The sequence below is a fragment of the Epinephelus moara genome, chromosome 22 (genome assembly GCF_006386435.1).
Source record: "Epinephelus moara isolate mb chromosome 22, YSFRI_EMoa_1.0, whole genome shotgun sequence".
NCBI classification, from domain to species: Eukaryota; Metazoa; Chordata; class Actinopteri; order Perciformes; family Serranidae; genus Epinephelus; species Epinephelus moara.
The window spans coordinates 9,815,980-9,837,431 of record NC_065527.1 but is presented as its reverse complement, the minus strand read 5'-3'; the positions used below and the strand labels follow the sequence as shown (position 1 = coordinate 9,837,431).

At 40.2% G+C, this 21,452-nt stretch overlaps 1 protein-coding gene across 1 annotated transcript in view; it reads left to right on the top strand.

Annotated features, from left to right (window-relative positions):
• Positions 1-21,452, top strand: part of thsd7aa (thrombospondin, type I, domain containing 7Aa) — a 167,345-nt gene that overhangs the window by 68,817 nt on the left and 77,076 nt on the right. The window contains exons 2-4 of the mRNA XM_050034131.1: positions 5,329-6,535; positions 13,628-13,876; positions 17,967-18,148. Of these exons, the coding sequence (XP_049890088.1) occupies positions 5,329-6,535; positions 13,628-13,876; positions 17,967-18,148 (1,638 nt within the window). The remainder of the gene's footprint in view (positions 1-5,328; positions 6,536-13,627; positions 13,877-17,966; positions 18,149-21,452) is intronic.

Here is a 21,452-nt window from a genome sequence, read left to right as displayed (position 1 = left end):
ACGATCATAGGACCAGTGGACTGTGGGTACAAGGTCACTAGTGGGCCAAGCAGAGGCAGACCTCTTTCACTGATCTTTTTTCTCACTGGTCAAATCAGCCTGTTCATCCAGCCTTTGCTTCGTGCTGTTGATGTTACTGTAATGTCTGACTTTCAATGGTATTTACCTTTTGGCAAGATTCAGTTCATCTTGTTGATCCTTTCTTTTCATCTTCTCTGAAAACACTGCATATTTGAAGTTTAACATCATGCCCAAACCTCATATGAAACCATAAAAATAACTAGAAAATCTGTTGATGTTTGCATATATGTGCACATTAGGACATGAGGATAATTTCATGGGCCACAGCCAGTGTTAATTTTGGCAGAGATTTAATTAGTCATCAGGGACTGGTATTATTTTTTCTTATTAAGGTCATAGTCTAGTTGGCATGTGCAGTAGCTTCAGTTACATTTGCTTTTCTGCCATGGCCATAATGATGACTCTGCAACAAACCCATTTTAGTGAAGAATGGGAAAACCTCCTGGGAGATAATATGTTATTCCAAGATGGTCACCCCCGCTGCTGGCCGGCGCTCAAAATTAAGGATGTCCCGTTGTCTTAGGGACAATAACAATAGCACCTGGGATGCAGAGATACAGTGTCTGAGGCAATTCTGGGCAGTAGGGAGATAATTATGAAAATGATGTACATAAGAACTCAAACGATATTCAACTGAATGTTAAACTATGAAGCTGTTATGGGAAACAGGTTTGCATTTTGGCACTATAGTTTGCAGTGTTGCATGTATTGATTGAACAGTAACTCAACATGGTACTGAAAGAATACTGCAAACTGATTGTGGCCAAACACCTATGGTGATTTTAATTTTCTTATCCAGATATAACTGCAGGGAACAACCAGCAGGACCAGAGTGAACTTGCATAGTTTATAATTATTAGTTTCTGTTAGAAGTATTTTTTATTATGTACATAGAATTAACAAAAAGGAACCTTCATTTGGGACACTGGTTGTCAAGTTTGGGACAGCTGAAATTTGGGCAGCAGTGAAGTTTGAAATTAACTTTTTTTCTATGTTTGTAGCTGTTAACACACAAAGCCACATACATGAGGTTTATCAGATGTATTTAATGAATTACATTACATATTACTGATTACAATTTGAAGTGTCAGTGCAGTGACAGACAGTGATGTAATGTACTTTTCAAAGCAATAAGTCATGTCATAAATAGTTACTTGGAATTTAGTAATTACAGTGGTGACTAAAACCAGTATTGCTCAGTTACCCCAACAATTCAACCCGTTCTCTCTCCCAGGTCATCAAACACTGATGCTTTTTCATGCCCCTCAACATCTCTTAGCAACACACAGGGCACCCTGTGTTTGGTTAGATTTAGGCAACAAAACTACTTGGTTAAGTTTAGAAAAAAGTGCATGTTTTGGGTGAGGGTTAGGGTTAGTGGGTTAGGGTTAAAATTTGACCCTACACTGACTCTTAATTCTACATCACTTGCTCTCAGCATCACATATTGTCACAGATAGGTTAACATTAGAGTTTGTTGAAAGCCTGAGTGTCTCATAAAGACTCTGAAGGGTCAGCCTTGTTGCTATGGAAAGTACATAGCATTACTGTCTACAGCTGAATATTGTTAAGATGGTAATTAGGAGCAGCTGAGCAGGAAAAAAACATTCACATTACCTGTCGCAAACTCTACAACCAGTGTCTCAAACTGAAGTTCATTTTTGTTTATTCTACTTACATAATAAAAGTATTTTTATTAAGCTTTTTATTATTATCTATGCAAGGCTTTGTTTATTGATATCACACGCCAAGGGGAATGACAAAGCATTGGTAGTTGATGACCTGGAGATGGGAACGGACCGGACACTTTGGGGGTTGGCTTGTTTAATCAGGAGTTCAATAGGTGTCTGACATCAGTTTGTCCTCTACATCAGGTGAACTGACCGGTGCAGTTCATGTCTTTACTTTTGCCGACACACTTCTTCAGAAACCACAACCTAACTTCCAGAGAGCCAGTTGAGTTATACTGTAGTTCTACTTGCCTCATTGGTTTGTTTACAGTGTGTGACTGTAACGACCCTCATTGCTAATATATTGCTATAATTGTATTAATATACATGCCCTATGTGTATAGTGGCATAAGTAAAGATGGGTGTGAGGTTTGTGGTCAGAAAAACCTTCTATTTAAAAAGCCCCCACTTTGTTATCCTTTATATGCAGTGTAGTGAAGAAAAGCAGAGCCCCTCATACTTTTGAAAACTGGTAAATCTGGTCATTATAATAGTGGCTTTACTGGTGGGTGTTTGTAGTATAAGAATGGAGGCCGGGTGTGATTAGATGTGTGACATCCCCCCTGGAGTTTAAGCCTTGTTGGCACAGTGCCCTCCATGCCTCCTGGCTCTTCTCAGTGGGTGATAGGCAATGTAGGCCAGCGTGAGCACAACCATCCTCATTTAGTTGCTACGCTCACCATCGGCCTGGAGATAACCGTGTCATTCAGTGGCATGTACATAAATTACGGTGAACACCTGCGTGAAGCTGAGACAATACTGCCTGCCAGGGAGGTAATACTTTATGGGTATTAAACATGCTGGCGTCTTTAGAGAGCTGGATGTGGATGAATACCCCGGCCCAGATGTCTACTTAGCCTTGCAGCGTGTAGCCTTTTGCCTATATTGTTAATTACAAAATCAATTTAGCGTTGTTTTTCATCGCTTAGCTCTCCATCTCATCTCTGACAGGGTATATGCTACATTAAATGTTACATCAAATGAGCAGTGTGCCTTAGAAGTCCTATTCTTCCTGTGGAGTATTTCCTCATTTCTAGCCAGAGAGGATAATGGCAGCCAGTGAGAAATGCCAGATCTGTGACTGCAGCTGTCTCTTGTGTCTGGGGCAGTTTCTTGCTACCTCTATTGATTTGTATTGATCTAGACCCTCTGCCTGCAGCTGTAAGCTAATTCAGCCTGCTGGTTCTTCCGTTGACATTTTCATTGCTGTATCTCAGCTTTATTGAGTGAAACCATAAAGCACTGTTTAATGCAGCCTCTGACTTTGTACTCCCAGCACGCTGAATTGCTGTATTGTCTAGTGATAGACGGTTACAGCGCTGATTTTTTTCTCATGGCTATGGGTCTGTGAAATCACACAAATGTGCCATCACAGTTTTGATGAAACTCTACTTTTAAGTATAGACTGTAAAAATAAAGGACAAAGCTAGCTTTATGTCACCCATTGATTTGTGGACTCCTTTAAAGCCTCGAGTCTGGCATTTCAGCTGTCGCCATCTTGTTTTTTTGGAGCCAGAAGTGACCATATTTGGGTGAGAGGCTGGACCTGTGGAGGAGGGTGAAGACACTGCCTTTAATTATGCGTAACTTTAAGACTTATTAAGATGTTAAAGAGTGAGTTATATAAAAATTCAACCCCCATACAGTTTTCATGAAGATGGAATTTAGCTTTACAGACCAAAACTGGTATTTTTTTGTACTAGGCTGTAAACATGTTTGTTCTTGCTGTTAAGTTGGGTATTTAAACACAGGGGTCTATGGGGATTGACTGGCTTCTGGAGCCAGCCTCAAGTGGCTGTTTGAAGAACTGCAGTTTTCGGCTTTTTCATGTTGGCTTCATTTTTCAGCCCCGAAAGTTGCAAAGTGCTCACAACACAACGGAAATTGTTTCTAGGGGACAGTATGGCCACTCACAATTTGAGTAGTTGTTAGTTTCACTGCACAATGAAAGCAAGTTTAAATGGTTTTGTAAAATATTAATATTTTAATGTTCAGGATGAAACTGACTATGACCATGTAGAATTTGAAGTGATTTTACTGTGCAGTTAAAAGGAAGAAAATAAAGGGCAGGTCAGCTCAAATTACTTTATAACACACTGACCATTTTCTTATATTTAAACTCTTATTAAAAATAGAATGTTGTAGCTGTCAATGGTGGACTGTTTTTGGTTTGATTTGGCCAAGGCTGGGGCGAAAAAGAAGGACAAATACACCAAATCATAAAAAAAAATAAAAAATGGTGCACTGCACACAAAAAAGAAGTGTTTCAAGCCGTGCCTGGAGTCAGTCCACCAGGACCTGTGGTGTTTTCACTGCAGGGCCTGGTTGCTGCTGATGGGAAGAAATGACCCACTTGTACTCTTTGATTAAAATGCCTTTGATCAGCCAGGGTTTCCCTCACACACACATCAAGAAGAGGCTCTGCATGGTTAAACCAGTGCAGCAACATTCACTGTTATAAGAAGGAGGTCATAGGCGGGAATTATCTACTTGTGGATAATTTAAGTGGTGATTTTGAATTTCTTTTTTGTCGGTTGAGCTTAATTGTGTTGCTTATCATTTTGTAATTCATTGCTATGATGTCTCATTTTATCATTATCATTTGAGATAAGAATAATTGTTTTATAGGGTTAATATAGCAAACCTTCCTATGCTGTAATCATGAAGAAGTTATTTTGTGATCATGTGAAAACCTCAATGGTGTGTGAGAGATGCTTGGCTTAGTCTGGACTGACAAAGGTTCCCAGCATTGCAACACCAGACAAGGCTAATAATATGCAAGGCCGTGCCATGCCTCATATCAGTTAATTTTTACGTTGTATTGATTGAGTCTTCAGTCTCTGGCTCTGCTCATCTGCTGCGCTCCTAACAGGGGGGTATGCTGAAAGTCGATGTTTACTTAGAACTATAATTGCATTCTCATAAATCCAGGGAAAGTGCAATCACAGTATTGACACTTGGAAGCACTAACACAATGTGGAAAGGCAGTAGTGTTGTCTTTAGAAGCACTTTAGAGCTATAAATAATATTGTTTTTCTGTGGAATACTTAATCTTGTTTTGATAAGGGTTTTTTGCTCATTAAAAAAAATCCTGCTTGATTGCAACTTTGGTCTTACTGTTGTAGCTGTAGCTTAGGATATCATTACATTTACCATCATTAAGTAATTGCTGAGAAACATGGGGGCATCTGTATAACAAAGTTCAGTGGGGCGAGGAACACCAGCAGTCAGATGATAGGATAGGTTGCAAAAAAACAGATGATCCAGCCATGCTATTTGGAGGTTAATCTGAAAGTGTTAGAATACTCCCATATATAGCACAGGACATGATATTTACTGTAGGTCAAAGCCATGAAAGAACCATGAAGTCAGTCTAAAACTGAGATTCAGTTTGCATAATAACTTTCCTATTAGGTGATCTGAGGGTTTATTGTCTGATTGTTTGACTGCTCTTTTAACAGCGAGCTTGTTATACACTTTGACCTTTCCTTGACCTCTGTTGTCTTACTCTTTACAGGTCCATGGGGTCGTTGTATGGGCAGTGAGTGTGGACCTGGTGGCAGCCAGAGCAGGGCAGTATGGTGCGCCCACTCTGAAGGCTGGACCACGCTGCACACCAACTGTGACCAGACAGAACGGCCGGACAACCAGCAGAGCTGCTTCAGAGTGTGCGACTGGCACAAAGATCTGTATGACTGGCAGCTGGGTGCCTGGAACCAGTGTGTCCCGGTGTCGATGCGCAGTGCTGGAGTGCAGCGCCCCGCTGTGTGTACCCGGGGAGAGGAGGGCATCCAGACCAGGGAGGTGGGCTGTGTCCAGAAAGCGAATGGCGAGCCTGCAGAAGATGCAATCTGTGAATACTTTGAGCCCAAACCACGCCTAGAGCAGGCCTGTCTTATTCCCTGCCCACGGGACTGTGTGGTGTCTGAGTTCAGCCCGTGGACTATCTGTTCAAAAACCTGTGGGATGGGCTTACAGAACCGGATCCGCTTCGTTCTGGCTCCTCCATTGTTTGGCGGGGCTGCCTGCCCAAATTTGACTGAGTTTCAGACATGCCAGCCAGGGCCCTGTGAGGGAGAAGAGAGCCTCTATAGCCTCAGGGTGGGACCCTGGGGGCTCTGCTCTGTCCCACTGCCAAGGCAAGCCAGACAAGCTGATAAACCACCCAGAGAGAGTGACAAACCTTCCAAGGATGGTGATAAACTTTCCAAAGAGGGTGACAAACAGTCTAGAGAGAGTGAAAGAACGCCCAAAGGGGGTGACAAACAATCCAGAGAGGGTATCAAACTGTCCAGTGAGGGTGGCAAACAGTCAAAAGGAGGGGACAAACAGAGTAGAGAGGGTGACAAACAGCATAAAGAAGGAGACAAAAGGTCGAAAGAGGGTGATAAACTGTCCAGAGATGGGCACAAACCCTCCAGACCCAACAGAAAATTGGGCAGGGCGAACAGGAAACCAGACAGGCCGTCCCGACAGGCAGACAGGCCCAAACGACAGAAAAAGGCTAAAAACAAAGAGAAAAAAGAGAAAATGAGAGAAAAGGTCCGGGACAGGTTAAGGGAGAGGGGTAAGGTGAAGGATCCTGAGACCAGAGAACTCATCAAGAAGAAGAGGAACAGGAACCGACAGAACCGCGTGGGAGGAAAGTTCTGGGACATGCAGGTTGGCTACCAGACCAGAGAAGTGACCTGTGTGCATAAGAGTGGGAACGTTGAAGCCCTCAGGTAAAAATCACTTAGATAAGTTGCATATGTATCAGTTCACAGCTTCAATGCATGCTTTCAAAAGTGTACTCCTACTGATGCTCTACTTTTGTGAGAACATTTTGACTTGTTGTCACTTTCTTGAGAGTCTGGATAATACCTTGGTTTCAGGATTAAGACTAGAATAATGGTTAAATGATCTATGTCAAGGTTAGAGTGTTTCAACATCAGGACTTTTCAGGTTTATTTTGGAATTAGGATTAGGATTGGGTAAAGGTAAATTCTAAGGTGAAGTTTGCTTCACCGAATGCCATCAGTAGATGGATTTGGAGGAGTTAGAGTTGGGATTAGGTGGCCAGGTAAAGGTTAGGGTTTGAAATATTATGGATTTTGTCCCTTTTGCCTCGGCTGTTTTCACAAAGTTGGATAGGTGTAGGAAAATGTTGTGGTTAGAGTTAAAAACACTCCCTCTTTTAAGTTCGGAGAACTTCATCGTAATGGTTTCAGTAATAATCACTGGGCTAAAGTTAAGGAACGATCATGGTCATGCTTTCCTGTTTGTTATAAACAGGAAATAAATAGCTGTCTCTCATATAAAAATCAGATGTTTTGTTGCTCTACAACTGCACTACCTGACATCCTTCATCATAATTCCTACAGCCAATGGAGGGCTTTCTCACTTGGACATTTATGTGCATGCCTGTCTACAACCTGGTGTAATGTATATACATTTATGTATATTTATTTATTTAGTTTATACATTGTACCATTACTGTACTGTGTATATTTATTATTATTTTATACTGTATTATATTTTATTCATATATTTTAACTTTATGTCTTAGATTTTGTGTCTTATTTTCATTATTTTAATATTATTAGATCTACGCATTTTATTGCCAATGACTGCTTCACTGTAGCTATTGTTTGTAAGACAGTAAATAACTTGAACTTTAGGTCTTCAAGGGATATTTTGCTGATTTATGACAACTTCTTTACCACTATGGAATGGAGAGTGTGTGCAGGTGAACGGTTTTAAGGTGCCCGCTGTGCCATCAGCTTTTGGCGCTCCCCGCCCATTCACCAGCCGAAATCCATCAGATGAGACCTTAAGACCGTTCATCTGCACACACTGTGCACATCGTGGTGGCACAGACCTGGTTGAAAATCGGCAAAGTATCCGTTTAAGACATTAATATCAGAAAAACAGCCCAGTATCCACAGCATATGTGTTCATATTGGACAACTTTGCACCTCAAGATTTGCGTCCAATCTTTCCAACCTGCAGTGCCAATAAAGGAGATAGTTTGTACTCTATGTAGCTGGTCAGAAAGTACATAGTGGTGGTCGGGGTGGTGTATGGGTGTCCAAGTGCAGGCGTTAACATCCTTTTACAGACATGCAAATAATGTTCACCTTTAGAAATTGTTACCACAACCCTAACCCCAACAAAGTATTTTAGTTAAGGGCCTGGTCATATAATTGTAATGTCCCCAGTGACTCCAACCGAGCACATGACGGTTGTTACCTCTGTTCCCTGTCTAATAAAGGCGTATTAGATGCTCCCTTCATAACAAAACCTGTACCCATACCATAGTTGCCATGCACAGATGTTGTAGAAAGAAAGGACTTATGAAATGTCATTAAACACCACTGTAGCACAACAGACATGAATAATATACAACGTTCCTTGGCTGACTAAACTTTTTATTTTTGATATGCACATTTGTGTGCTGTAATTTGCAAAATCATACTTTTGTGTGTGCACTTTATTGCCCATTGAGGAGCTTATGTTGTTAAGCTTGTTGACAGTTTTTTACAGGGAGGGATGTGGCTTGTTTGATATGCCACTGTTAGAGTGCTGCACGTTCCAGCTCATGATGTACTGTCTGTAGCACTCAATGGCTGCAAGTATCAGGCTCATAACTCTTAGTCATAACACTCAGTGTTGTGGAACCGTGATAGCATTCAGTGTTATCTCTGTTTTCTGCTGTGAATCTAATATTTAGTCAGACCTAATTGAAGTTATTTACCATAAAGGCTTAACTTCAATTAGTAGAATTATTAATAAGCAGTTAATAATTCTTAATAATTAATATAGCCATGATGCAGGGCCTCAGTAATAATGGTTGTAATGAGACTTGCTGTCAGTTTGAATTAGTCAGTGTTGAACATCATTTTATCTCCTCTGCTTCCTTAGTGTACACACAGCTTCACACACCTCAATAACACTGGACACATTTGTCAAAGCTCCACTGTGAGATTCATCCTGAGATGCACAGTCTCAATACATGTTTACTTCCAGCTAGGTCAATGTCCATGTGGCGTCTTGGATCCATGTTCTTTGTTAGAAGACGAGTGGCCTCATTCTGTCTTGCTATGCTTGCCTGGCTTTAATAGAGGCCACTGAGCAGCGGCCAATACAAATGTGATACATTTGCTTTTAATGCCTGGAAGAAGGTCAAAATTCATAAATGATTCAAATTCAAGCAAATGGCACTCGTCATATTCCAGCACTCAAGTAGAATATTATATTTGCATGATACACACTAGGACTGATATTTACTTTGAAATATTTATCCCAAAGAGAACCACGTATCAACACAGACTTAACTCTGGTACACTGCTCAAGTGGAGTCAAGTGTGTCACAGAGTGTAAAGATGGCTGAACACTTCAGAGAGGCTTAGTGAAATGGGATGTTGACCATATCAATGTTTACTAGAGCCCAGAACCAAGTTTATTTACAGTTGGATCCATCACTGTGGGAATTTCAGGTTTTATTTGGTGGCTAAAATGAATAATGACGATGACGACGATGATGATGATGATAAACGTGGGCCTTAGTCAAGAATTTTTAAGAGAAACATATATTGTAGATGTTGAAATATTTTATAATGTATCCATAATGTATCCCATCAAAAGACAGTTACAGGGTTTTATTGTTTTGATTATTATTTAACATATATAGGCATATGTTAATATTGGAATGACAAACAAGACACTCTGTTAAGTAAAGAGAATATGTTATTTGTTAAGTAAAGAGAATATGTTATTAAGAGAGTTATTTAAATTCATGATTTTAAAAGATTATTATAAAAAATCAGGGGTCAGTTGCACAAAACATCTTAAAATAATATTGACCTTAAAGTCCTAGTTAAGGTTTCCTCACAATAAAATTGGTTGCACAAAACACCCTTAAGTGTTGTCGTTAAGGTTTCCTCAAAATGTTTACTTAAGTATTTATGGTTTACTCCCTGTCTTGGTCTTATACTTAAGGAATCCCTAGACTGTTGGAAAAAAGATCTTAGCAACCAAAACAAGGTAAAAAAAACCTCAAGGTACCTCTGAAACTTTTATTGCTGTAAAATGTTATTTAACGCAGTAAATGAGGTTATTGTTTTTCCCTAACCAAGGAAACCTTTTAAGGGATTCTTTGCAACTGTGTAAGTACCTCAGCTAAGGAGAAATTATGCCTTAAATGTCATATTAAAGGAGAGAAAGGTGTTTTGTGCAGCTGCTCCCAGGTACTTAGGTAGTTTTGAAAATTAAGGACATATTTCAGATTCCAGTGCCGGAGGGGACACCAAAACAGCCCAAATTGATCATCATCACTCATAATCCCTGGCATTGCATTAACTCTCTCAGTTAAGGCCTTCTCAGACACAATGCTGTTTGAGCTGCGCTGCCGCTGGTTCATTGAGCACAGCACAGCAGCAGCTCGAGCTCACGTCTAGGTTATTATTACAGTTATTATTACAGTCAGCTGCCTCTGTTGAGCTGCCTCTGTTTTTCAAACTTCAGCTCATTAAAACATACCTGCGTTCAACAATGGGACAGGACCTTCTAAGTGGTCTTGCTGTCATCAGCATTAGTGCATAATGACGCAGTTATCAAACTTAGAGCCAGGTAATGCAGACGTGTTTGCCTTTGTAGAGCCTCCTGCAGCTGCTGAAAAATGTCTGTTCTATATTTCTTCTGTAGTAGAACATATATGCAGAGTTTATAAAGTTTGGGAATTTTCCTCTGTGATGTGTGAGCAAAACAACCAAGCAATTATGCATAGGGCACCCACATGGCCAGCAGCGGCCCTGTTTGGAGGACTTGCGGCCTCTGACCACATTCAATTTGGAATAGATATTTAATAGAGATGTTTTGTGTGGCATACTTAAACACAGGTCATTTTAAAGGCCTTAGTAAGGTTTAATCGAAGGGCTGGTTGTATAGTATTATGTTGTTGGATAGCCTGTCCCCCTGGTGCTAGAACTGGCAAGCTATCCAACAATGTTTTGCTGATGATGTTATATTGTGAAGTGAAAATATTATTTGCATCAAAATGCAAACTATTACATTTTCTATCTGTAAAGCTTCATGGTGCCATTATTATGTCTGTCTACACACTGCAGCTCTGGCTTTTCTATGAAAGGCTTCATAGAGAAGACCTTAATGGCTGAAGGAGGATTGACCGAACAAACCAATAGAAAAAAAAATTAAAAGAGCAGACACAGGGTCTGTTTGTACACGAAGATTCAGAACTTATTTGAAGAAAAAATTGAACTGTTGAGACTTAAAGGGAAGAGAACCAGAGAAGGGAAGCAGTGTGTCATTATCCCAAATGGCCTATCAGCCTCCGCAAAACACACAGACAGAAAAAAGTGTCTTTCAACTCCTCAGCAATCCCATCATCAAACAAAGCCGTGGTGCTGTGAAGCAGCTGCTGAAAATAGGGATAACAAATTGTTTGGGTTTGTAATGACCAACTTTCAAACCCTGTTTATCACACTGGATGACTCAGACAAAGGGAAGCTGCAGGATGTACAGCAGCATTTCACCAGTCGTTTACAGCTTTGTAATCCCCACACAACAGTGGCTTTATTTGGTTCCTAATAATCCACTCTGTGAATGCAGAGGCATTTTAACAGGCAAGAAAATGCTGCTCATCATCTCTCTGCCTTTTCTTGTCTCTATCTACTTGTTGTTGTGGCTCTCTGTAGAGATTGTGATGTCAGTATGATGGTTATTTTAGCATTAGAAAAATAGGTCGCGAACTCACAGGTTTTGACTCTTGTTAAATTTTGACTCTTCACATCTTCACAGTTTAACTTTTGTGATCTTATAGCCTCTGCCAAAATCTCATAAAGGTCCAGTGTGTAGGATTTAGTGGCATCTGATGGTTGCAACACTGCAACCAACTGAAACTTCTCACATGTACCAAGAGTGTAGAACTACACTGGCTGATGCAAAAGTGTAAATGGGCCTAAATAGAGCCAGTGATTGGTTTGTCCATTCTAGGCTACTGTAGAAACAGCATGGTGGACTCAGAGGCAGAGGACCCACAAGATATGTGGATATAAATGTGTTATTCTAAGCTAACAAAACTCTTAGTTTGATTAATTCTTAGTTTCAGGTGATATACAGTAATACAAACATAGTTATAAAGATCATATTCCACTTCAGTTGATATATAGCCCTAAATCATATAGGACTGTACCAAACTATTTATTTTTTTCCATATAAAATTTTAAGGTTTGAATAGGGCTCAGCAGGACACTCAGTGTGATAGTGGCATTCATGTAATATAGTAAACAAGATAATTGTGCTAACAACAGAACGGAAATGTGCAACACCATTTTTGCTGACACTCGATATCAAACAAAAGCCAGAGACTGTGTTGTATTAAGAATCTGTGAGCTGTAAATTCACCACTTCCAAACAGAGAAGAGAAGATAATTTTATCTTGGAGACTTACTGTGGAAAGCCTCTCCTCCTCTGTCCTGTTGCATCATGTCTGCAGCTGACCGAAGAGTAGCAAGAAAGGCAAAAGTGCTCGCTCTGCAGCAAAATCTGGGGACCAAAACATTCTCAGAAGCACACTGACCAGCACTGATGATAATGATTCAAATTGCTGACTTTCAAGGAGCAGCCCTGAAATTATACACACTGGACTTACATCATATTTAACCCAAGTTTTAATGCTATTTACGGCCAGTGTGATATCGAAACATGTTAACCCCAATGAATAGTGTTTCCCTCCTGTCAATGCATAGCGGACCTCTCTGTGGTTTTCACCCTGACCTTTATATTTCACATTCCACCTGACACTACTTCCTGAATTGGCTCTGAATGTTAGCACTGAGTGCTGAGTCATCTAGTAGTCAGTTATAGAGATACCAGATAGCATTTCATACAGACGTTAGGGATCTACATTGTCAAAATTTGCCAGATTTCAAACATATCACCAAATCATATAAACCTGACTGAAATCTTAGGGATTATAATTACAACACCCTGTTATATATTACTTCAGTGTTTATTTCTTTAAAGAAATATGTTTCTCTTTAAAATGTCTTTGTTTGTTTTCTGCTTCTTATTTGTAATTGGTTCTTCATGCAATTAGTTGATTAAAGTAAAGATGTAGCCTTGAGGTACTACCCTTTTTTTTTTTTTCATCATACAGACAGTTATATAGCTGTCCTAGAACATTTGCAATACTTAGATGGGCTTAGCGCTGTGTGATTTACTAATACAAATGATAAGCACTGTCATTGAAAGCACTCTGGGGAAACATTTCAATCTGTAATGTAAAATATCCTAATTACATTAACATGGAGTATTTTAAATGAAAGGCTCTGTGTGTGTGTGTGTGTGTGTGTGTGTGTGTGTACTTTTTAAAAACTCTTTAAGGAGCTGCACGCATCATTCAGAGCATATCTATGTTTCAGAGTGGAGCGGTATAGTCTGCACATGGATCTCAACATGGAGGTGGCTGAGCCGGTGGCTAGCAGTTAACAGTGCTCACTCCATAAACAGTGCTGATAGAGTTAAACATTGTTATCTAGGGGGAAACTGTCTATGCTTTCCCAATGATGCTGTCCCTATTTCAGCGGTAACCATTGTATGAGTACAGTGCAAAGCCATGGTAGATAGATAACAAATGGGACACACTAACAGGGACTCGTCTGCCACAACACTGAACAGAGAAGCTCGGCTTACAACATGCCATTACTTCACATTATCTTTACACAATAAAAAGTGGTTGCTGCTATATTAATGTTCCAAATGTCACAGACAGCTCCTTTAAAGTATTAAAGCGTCCCTTGTCTTCTCATCTCCAGCCTGTGCTCTCAGGAGTTGTTGCCAGTGACCTTCCAGGCCTGTGTCATGACCAAAGACTGCGATGTGACTGAATGGTCTGAATGGTCAGCTTGCTCCAAGGAGTGCTACGACCCCAATGGGCCCAAGGGAGAGCGCACTCGCACCAGAAAAGTGAGCCAGTTCCCAATCAATGGAGGAGCAGACTGTCCAGAGCTGGAGGAGAAGGAGCCCTGCAGCCCCCAGGGAGACGGAGTGCCACCCTGCATTGTGTAAGTAGTGGACCGAGACAGAAAGAGTTATTCACCTAAAGTGCAAGTGTTGCTAGTTTGTGAGAAGTTGACATAGGTAGAGTCTCAAAGCAGTGGGAGCACTGGTTTTATCACTGGGCTAATTATGTTCTTGGCATCCAACAAAAATTTGGAGCTTTACCAGAAGACACTGGCAGTTACATTAGCGAGTAACCGGAACTGTAATATGAAATATCATAGTGTTTGTGCGTCCCTAAATTATGCTAAGTGTGCAGGGTGAGACAATAACAAACCCATTACTGCCAAGGTCTCCAGGTTTAATAATCCCAGACAGAGTGAGGGTGGGTGATGTGGGTGGGGTTAGTGGAAGGGTGTTGTTGGGGAAGGGTGTGTGAGGAGATGTCGAGGAAATGGCTCAGTGCCAGCAGGAATAAGTAAATAGAGCATCAGAAAAGAATCTGCTGCACGGTGTTATTTTTTTTCACCCCACCATGCTGTCCCATCCTGAAACCCCCACCCCTCTCCCCCCAGGAGGGAATGTCAATTACCTTTTAGGTTCTTCAAAGTCAAGTTCATTATCCATGAAAAGTGGTTGAAATTAGGCGATCATACCCAGTGGTATAAAGTTAAATGTCTGTATGATCCAGTATTGTACAGGTCATATAATGTAGCTATTATTGGAACTACACCTGTCCCCATTTTTTCTTATCTTTATATCCATCTCCATCTCCTTTTTAAGACACTGTGATACTGTCACAGCCATATGTTAACTGGCTACCACTTTTTCAAAAAATCCAGCTGGATCAAATAAGACCTGATGTACTTATTTTGTATTAAATGTTAATTTAATTGTAGTAGAAATATTGTTCTTCCATTCATTTTTATTTTCTCCACTGCTCCACTTGAGGAACAAGCTATTGTTACGTCAAGGTCGCATGTTACAAAATCTGCAAACTACGGAAGCCCTGAGAGGCAAGTGAGGGAAAAAAAGGTTGTGGTGGTCCATTTTCTAAACCTGATCTAAACTGATTTTTTAAGTGTTATTGTAGTACTCATATTGGCCACAAGAGGCTGAAATGCACCGTTATCATGTGTTCGAAACAGGACTATTAGCTACCATGTTTTCTTTAAGGTGAGTTTTAATTTCTACATGCACTAAACACAAGATACATATATTGTGTGTTGTGCTGTTAGCATTAGCTAAACTGACATTAGCTGTCAGCCCGCTAGCTAGTATGTTAAATACACATTGTTCATAACTAACTAACAGCTAAAACGTCGACTGCATAGCTAACATTAGTTCACTGTAACATTAGTCATTCCTAGCCAAAAGAAAAACACGACAGTGATGTTACATAATTTGCTAGCATACAATATACATACATAGGAAGTTTTTACAAGCAGAAATTACAACTCATGTTTACGCTTTTTTGTTAGGCGGCGTCCCCTCATACCTGTACTAATTATTACGGAAGTGAAGGAGGAAGTCAGGTGACACAGTAAGAGCAACAAGGCCGCTTAGGGTGCGAGGTGGATTGGTCAAACAAGCACAGAGCTTTTATCCAGGAAACCAGTGTTTGTGTCCTGCATAAAACCAAAAGTCAGCATTGAGTTAATGAGTTAAAAATGGATCACACAATTTTTTTTTTCCCCCTTACTTGCCTCTGTGTTGTGTAGCATTGGATCATCTGATGCATGACCCGTCATCATATCATTGGACATTGGTCACAGCATACAGAAAGAAGTCAAGATATTGTAGCTAGGATATACCATAAGCATCTATGCGTGTCAGCACTTGGAATGACATGACATTATGCTGTTGGTATGTTTTTTTAAGCAGAAAACAATAAGAGTGGGTATTTTGTTGGCCGCATGAGCTGGCAGTGAAAACTGCCCTTCAGTCCATTATGCTGTTGACAGCTAATGTCAGTCATTGGCTGACAAAAAAAAACCAAAAAAACAAAAAAGAAGCACAAAAAAAAAGACTGTGATTCAGAATTTTGCTGAAGGTTTTCTTACTCCTGGAAGTAAGAAAATACCTAATTTCCCTGTAACCCATACATTTATTAAACGATTTATTCTGTTACAAGGGCAGAGTCAGTGATTTCAGCCATAATGTCAAACAGTAAATCAGTGTCCATTGATTCCTGCTGCCTTTTGTTTGACATCCAGCAGGAAGAGAGGCAGCAGCTCTGTCCATGGTGCTGAAGAACTGCTCTGTTTGAGTGTCCCCATCTGGGCAACTTAAAGCCCCAAGATGCAATGCTTTCCCAGGGGCCTCATTGTTCTGCAGCAGTGCAGAGGCAACTGAGGGGCAGAGAGACCTTGCTCATGAATATGGAGCCTTTTATTGGCGACCTCAAATGAATTCCATTATCAGCAGAGATGGAGGCAGGGTTTACATCTCCTGACCTCAGGGTGGAAACCACAATACATTATTGCTGAAGCAGACTGCTGCCAATTCACTAGCCAGACACAAACCCATCTACGCTGCAATTAACAACCTCCTTTCAGGTTAAAAAATCGAGTCTTAGAGATGTGTCAGTGGAGAGTCTGGTTAAATCACAAATCCTGAGGCACTTTGTAAACAGAGATCTAAGGTCAATAACATAAAAAGTCTTTCTAACATGATTGCCACTCTGACTCACTCAGGCACAACTGATGCTGTTCAGTGCCTGCAAAAAGCCATGCACACAGTGCTGAGTGTGCCTCAAAGCTATTATGCCCCATAGCTACAAATGTTTCAAGCACAACATCTGCTCTGCAAATGGTATTCTAAGAATCTGATTCATTATATTTTGTATGCTTGTCTTGTTTTTACAGATTTTCAACCATTTTCAGTTATCAAAATAAACACCTATTAAAGGTCAGATCTTTAATAATGAACCTTAACTGTAGGTCTACACAAAAGTAGCTGTATGGACATCCCATTCTTTGGGCCACGTGTAGCATAACGGATTCAGCAAATGACAAAAAAATGTTGAATGTTTAAAAATGTCCTTAAACCGATGCATACTGCATAAGGTGCCAACAATGATCAAAGTACAGTAGACCCAACTGATGAGAAAAATGAGAAACAGCCTTAATAGGAGAAACAATCTCCCTCCAAATAACGCAAGGAATCTAAATTTCCAGGGCTCTAATCCATTGTGGGAACACACTAAATCGTGAGACAACTGAGATAGTTCAAACCATTACCGCTAAGACAACGCAATTATATAAAAAAATGCTGCAAGTACAACATCACATAAATTTGGTAGAATCTAGAAACGGACAAATACATCGACAGGTCTTCAACGATGTAGGAAATTGGGCTGTTTCTTTTACTTGCAACATTCTAATTTTGATATTATTGGATATACTGTATTAGTTGTGTTTCCATCCACCTTTTTTAATGTGCATTTTAAATTTACGCATAAAAAAAACCTTAGTGGAAACACCAAAAATAATAATAATTAAAAAAATCTCTACGTATTGCCAAAAAATGTGCGATGGAAACAGATTCTATAGTAGAGAATAGTGCCCCCTACTATGTATACCCGAGAACCACCTCCTAATATTTGCATAACAGTAGTGGAAAAGCGCATAAAGTTGCATTTTTGTTTGCTGATTTTCAGTTTTTTATTTATGTTTTTTTCACCATACAAGACAACATTCTGAGCGCGTTTTGAGGGCATGATCATTAAACTCAGATGCTGAAAATATTCAGCAGTTTTTGGATGTTTGATTATATTGTCAAAAAAGTTTACATGTGACTCAAGTGAGTTTAGAATAAAACAGTAAAAGTCACTGTTTTGTGGTGGTAAAGCCAAAGCACTTTGTATAGTTTGCCCTCAGATCAGTATATTGGTCAAATAAAACCACTGATTTGATTTGGCTATGCATAGCTTGTCCCAGGAAATGAAACTTAATATCCATTTACCTTTGATTTGGCTGCTATAGCATCATAAATGCATATGGTCAATATGAATTGTGTTTGGTTTGAACCAACTGACCACAACTCAACAACATCCAACTCCTTTCCCCTGCGTCTTCTTCTCGACAGGACAAACAACATAGGGCTGATACACTCTATCAGACTAACTCCTCTCGTGTCCACCTCTTTCCTCAGTTACAGCTGGAGGACTACAGAGTGGACAGAGTGCAGGGTGGATGTGCTGCTGAGCCAACAGGACCGTCGGCGTGGAAACCAGACGGGGTTGTGTGGAGGCGGGATTCAGACCCGGGAGGTCTACTGTGTCCAGACCAGCACTGACACACCGCCCAACCTCGGCTCGCTCAGGAGCAAAGAAGGTGACTTTCTCAGCATGCTGTTGTCTTGTATTTCTGTATTTGATTTGATATGTGTCTTATTCACCATTCAAGTGTTTGTTCACTTTATTTATTTAACTCGGTTGATAATATCTTATTTATTTACTGATTTACTGTGTCTCTGTTGAAAAAGACATGCAAGAGAATCAAAAAGTAAAGGAAAATGGAAATGCAAGAAAATGTTCGGTTTTATTTTTTTATGCATCTGACTAAAAACTCAGCGGGTGCTGGAGTTCGGCAAGGGTGTCCCTCGTCGCTCGATCTGTCTGTGATTTCATGGACAAAATCTCTTGGCACAACCAAAGAATGGAGAGCATCCAGTTCGGTGACCTTGAGGTTGCATCTCTGCTTTTTTTTTTAATTAATAGAATAAAATGACACCAAAATATAGCGATTTGAATGCATTACACATAGACATCTATCGCTGCTTTAAATGTAACACTATGGGACTGTTTTGCCTTCACGTTGCCAGAGAAAACACTCCCCAAATGGTGTGGCTTTGGCTCTGAATTAACGCCATCTGGGTGTATTTTCTTTGGTCACTAGGTCACTGTGATTGACTACCACAGGCACACTACTCTATTTTTCCCTATAGGGATATTGCATAAATATATTATAATGCCTGTGTAATTACTCACTGTGCTGTTAACCGTTAACAAACATGGGCAGACAACTAGTTTATGTAGAAATATTTTAGGGACATTACACATATTATTTGGTTACAGGTCGGCCTGCTTTTAATCTGAGAGGCATCATTAAGGAATTTGTGGCAGAGAGTGGTGATCATAGATGATTAGCACATCAGAATATTGAGAACCGTTTTCAAATAAGGTGCCCTTTACAAAGAGTTCATGAGTTGTAATTAATGGCTTTGTGAATATTGATAAATTGTTTACTAATACTTAATAGATAATGTCAATCATGTCAATCACTGCTTGTGAACTGCGATCAAACTGTCAAAACTGTTTGACAGTTTTACCACAGTTCATGAGCAGTGATTGACACGATTGACAGCTGCGTTACAAACTTTGTTGGATGTTTTAAATCAGGTGTGTTGGATTCTTGCAGTTGCCGTTACAAGCAATATGAGGAGGAGGAGGGAAATAATTTTTTTTTGCAGATTATCTGTCTTATTGACTATCGTGTGGATGAAGTGACAGTTTCAGCAAGCAAGACAAAAAGCTATATTTATAAAAGTTACCAACTACGCAGACTGGCCAATCGTAACGTATCATCGGTCCATTGACTCTAATGCAGTCGTTTCAGATTTCCTTCATTTTCAGGCTGGTTTTGTGGATTTGGAGCTAAATGTTGTGCCTGGAGCACGTCGTGTATTAATGATACTCGTTACCTGGAGAGGTTGGAAAAAGATATATGTTTCTTTCCTGTTCCAAAACCAAAATCAAACCCTGAAAAGTGTAGGGTTAGCTAGCTAGCTACTGAAGATATAGCCTACTGAATGTATACACATGCTGCTTTTGGTTTTTAATGATTAATGATGATTTTAATGATTAATGAACAGTGAAACAAAGACCGACCCTGCTGTACAGGAACCAGTGAAGGGAAGCAGGGAAACTTTGCTCATATTCAACCAGCTGTGTGTCATCGCATTGTGTGCAGATGAACGTTGTTTGACTTCCCTTGCAGATCCCTGCCCATCCGGTGGTGGAGGTCTGGGTGCTGGCGGTGGCACAGGGAGCCAAACACTGTTCATCTGCACACACTGTGATGCCACACAGCTGGTTCAATATCAGCAAAGTTTCCCTTTATATTCATTGTCTTGTGTGGCGATCAGCAGTGATGTGGTGGTTCACTTTTACACTGTGATCTGTAGCCTATAGTTCGGCTTTAGCTTCTAACTATCTTTGTCTTTTTAACCTGTTGTTGCTGCTGAGTCAGTTTGACATCCTGGATATATCCTTCAAACACAGACTGTAGACCCCTCTGTCTGCTTCTCTCTGGAATCACTCTTTCATTTTTCCAAAAATATGATAATATTTCCTCAGTGAGTGCAGTTAGTCACAGTGTGGGCTCCATGCTTACTGCAGAGATTGAAGCTGCAAAATGTTCATACTGAGCATATCTGCAAAATTAACACTGACACTGTATTACATTGTTTTCCTACAATATCTGCAGCTCAAGCATGATTGCTGTTTTTGTGATTCTGTTTAGACAGCTTAGGCACTTGGTTGAGGTCAGGGAGAAATACAGACCTTATTTAAATATTGAAAAAGGCTTAAAGCAAAATACAGGAGGTGCCTCATTTTTTAATAATAAGCCAAAACCACAGTCTTTCTCAACCAAAGTGTTTTAGTAGCCTCAACCTAACATGATATGGGACCCTTCCTGGACTGGAAGAAAATCATGCCAGTACACATAATCTGGCAAAACCATTTCTTACCACATGTGTGAAGGAATGTTAGCAGACAGGGTTGTATCGTTACTACGAACAAAGACCAAGACAAAGAACACTGGCAGCATCATTTTATTATTGTGTGTCATGTCATTAATAGGAAAACATCTGTGCTTCTTTATGGTAAATTACTGGGACACTTGGTAAATAATCCACATCCTAATTGCAGTTCCACTATTAGACTGTAACTGGATAGTAATTATTATATTAGACAGAATTCTTATGGCCTATCAAGGGCTGTTTATCAGCTCAAATAACAAACAAACAACATCAGGGAAGAATAGGAGCCATATCTTGGCGACAGAAAGCAAAGTGAGCTTGTGGAGTAAATTATAGCCTTTTTAATAGCACATGTTTTGACAGAGGCTGGTTTAAAAACAGCTTCAAATTACATCTGTGAGGGCTGAGTGGCAGACAAAAAAAGTTGTTTATGAGCTTCTGAATCATCTGCTCAGGCTTGCATTTCACACACAGACACACACACACACACACACACACACACACACACCAAAGTCGTGTTGTTCCAGCTCTGCACACAGTCACCGATATCCTCCCCCTGCTTTACCAGCCATGTGTGAACCAGAGTGGAGAATTAAAGAGGTTTTCCCCTCATATTAAATCTGGGACTGAGCTATATGAATATGCTAATGTGCGTGCAAAAGCCACACCAAGAGGAAAGCAGATGAAATGTGAGCTTTCGCATAAATTGGTGGCATTACTGAGCATACGGAGGCTGGAAGTGGCCTGGTAGCACGCCCATGCTTATCCAGCACTGACACAATAAAGTCTCAGTCCATCTGGCCGGAGAGGCTGAACTGGCGTCTGCTGCTAGAAATTATTTTGATCAGATGCTCACAACCAATCACGCGCTCT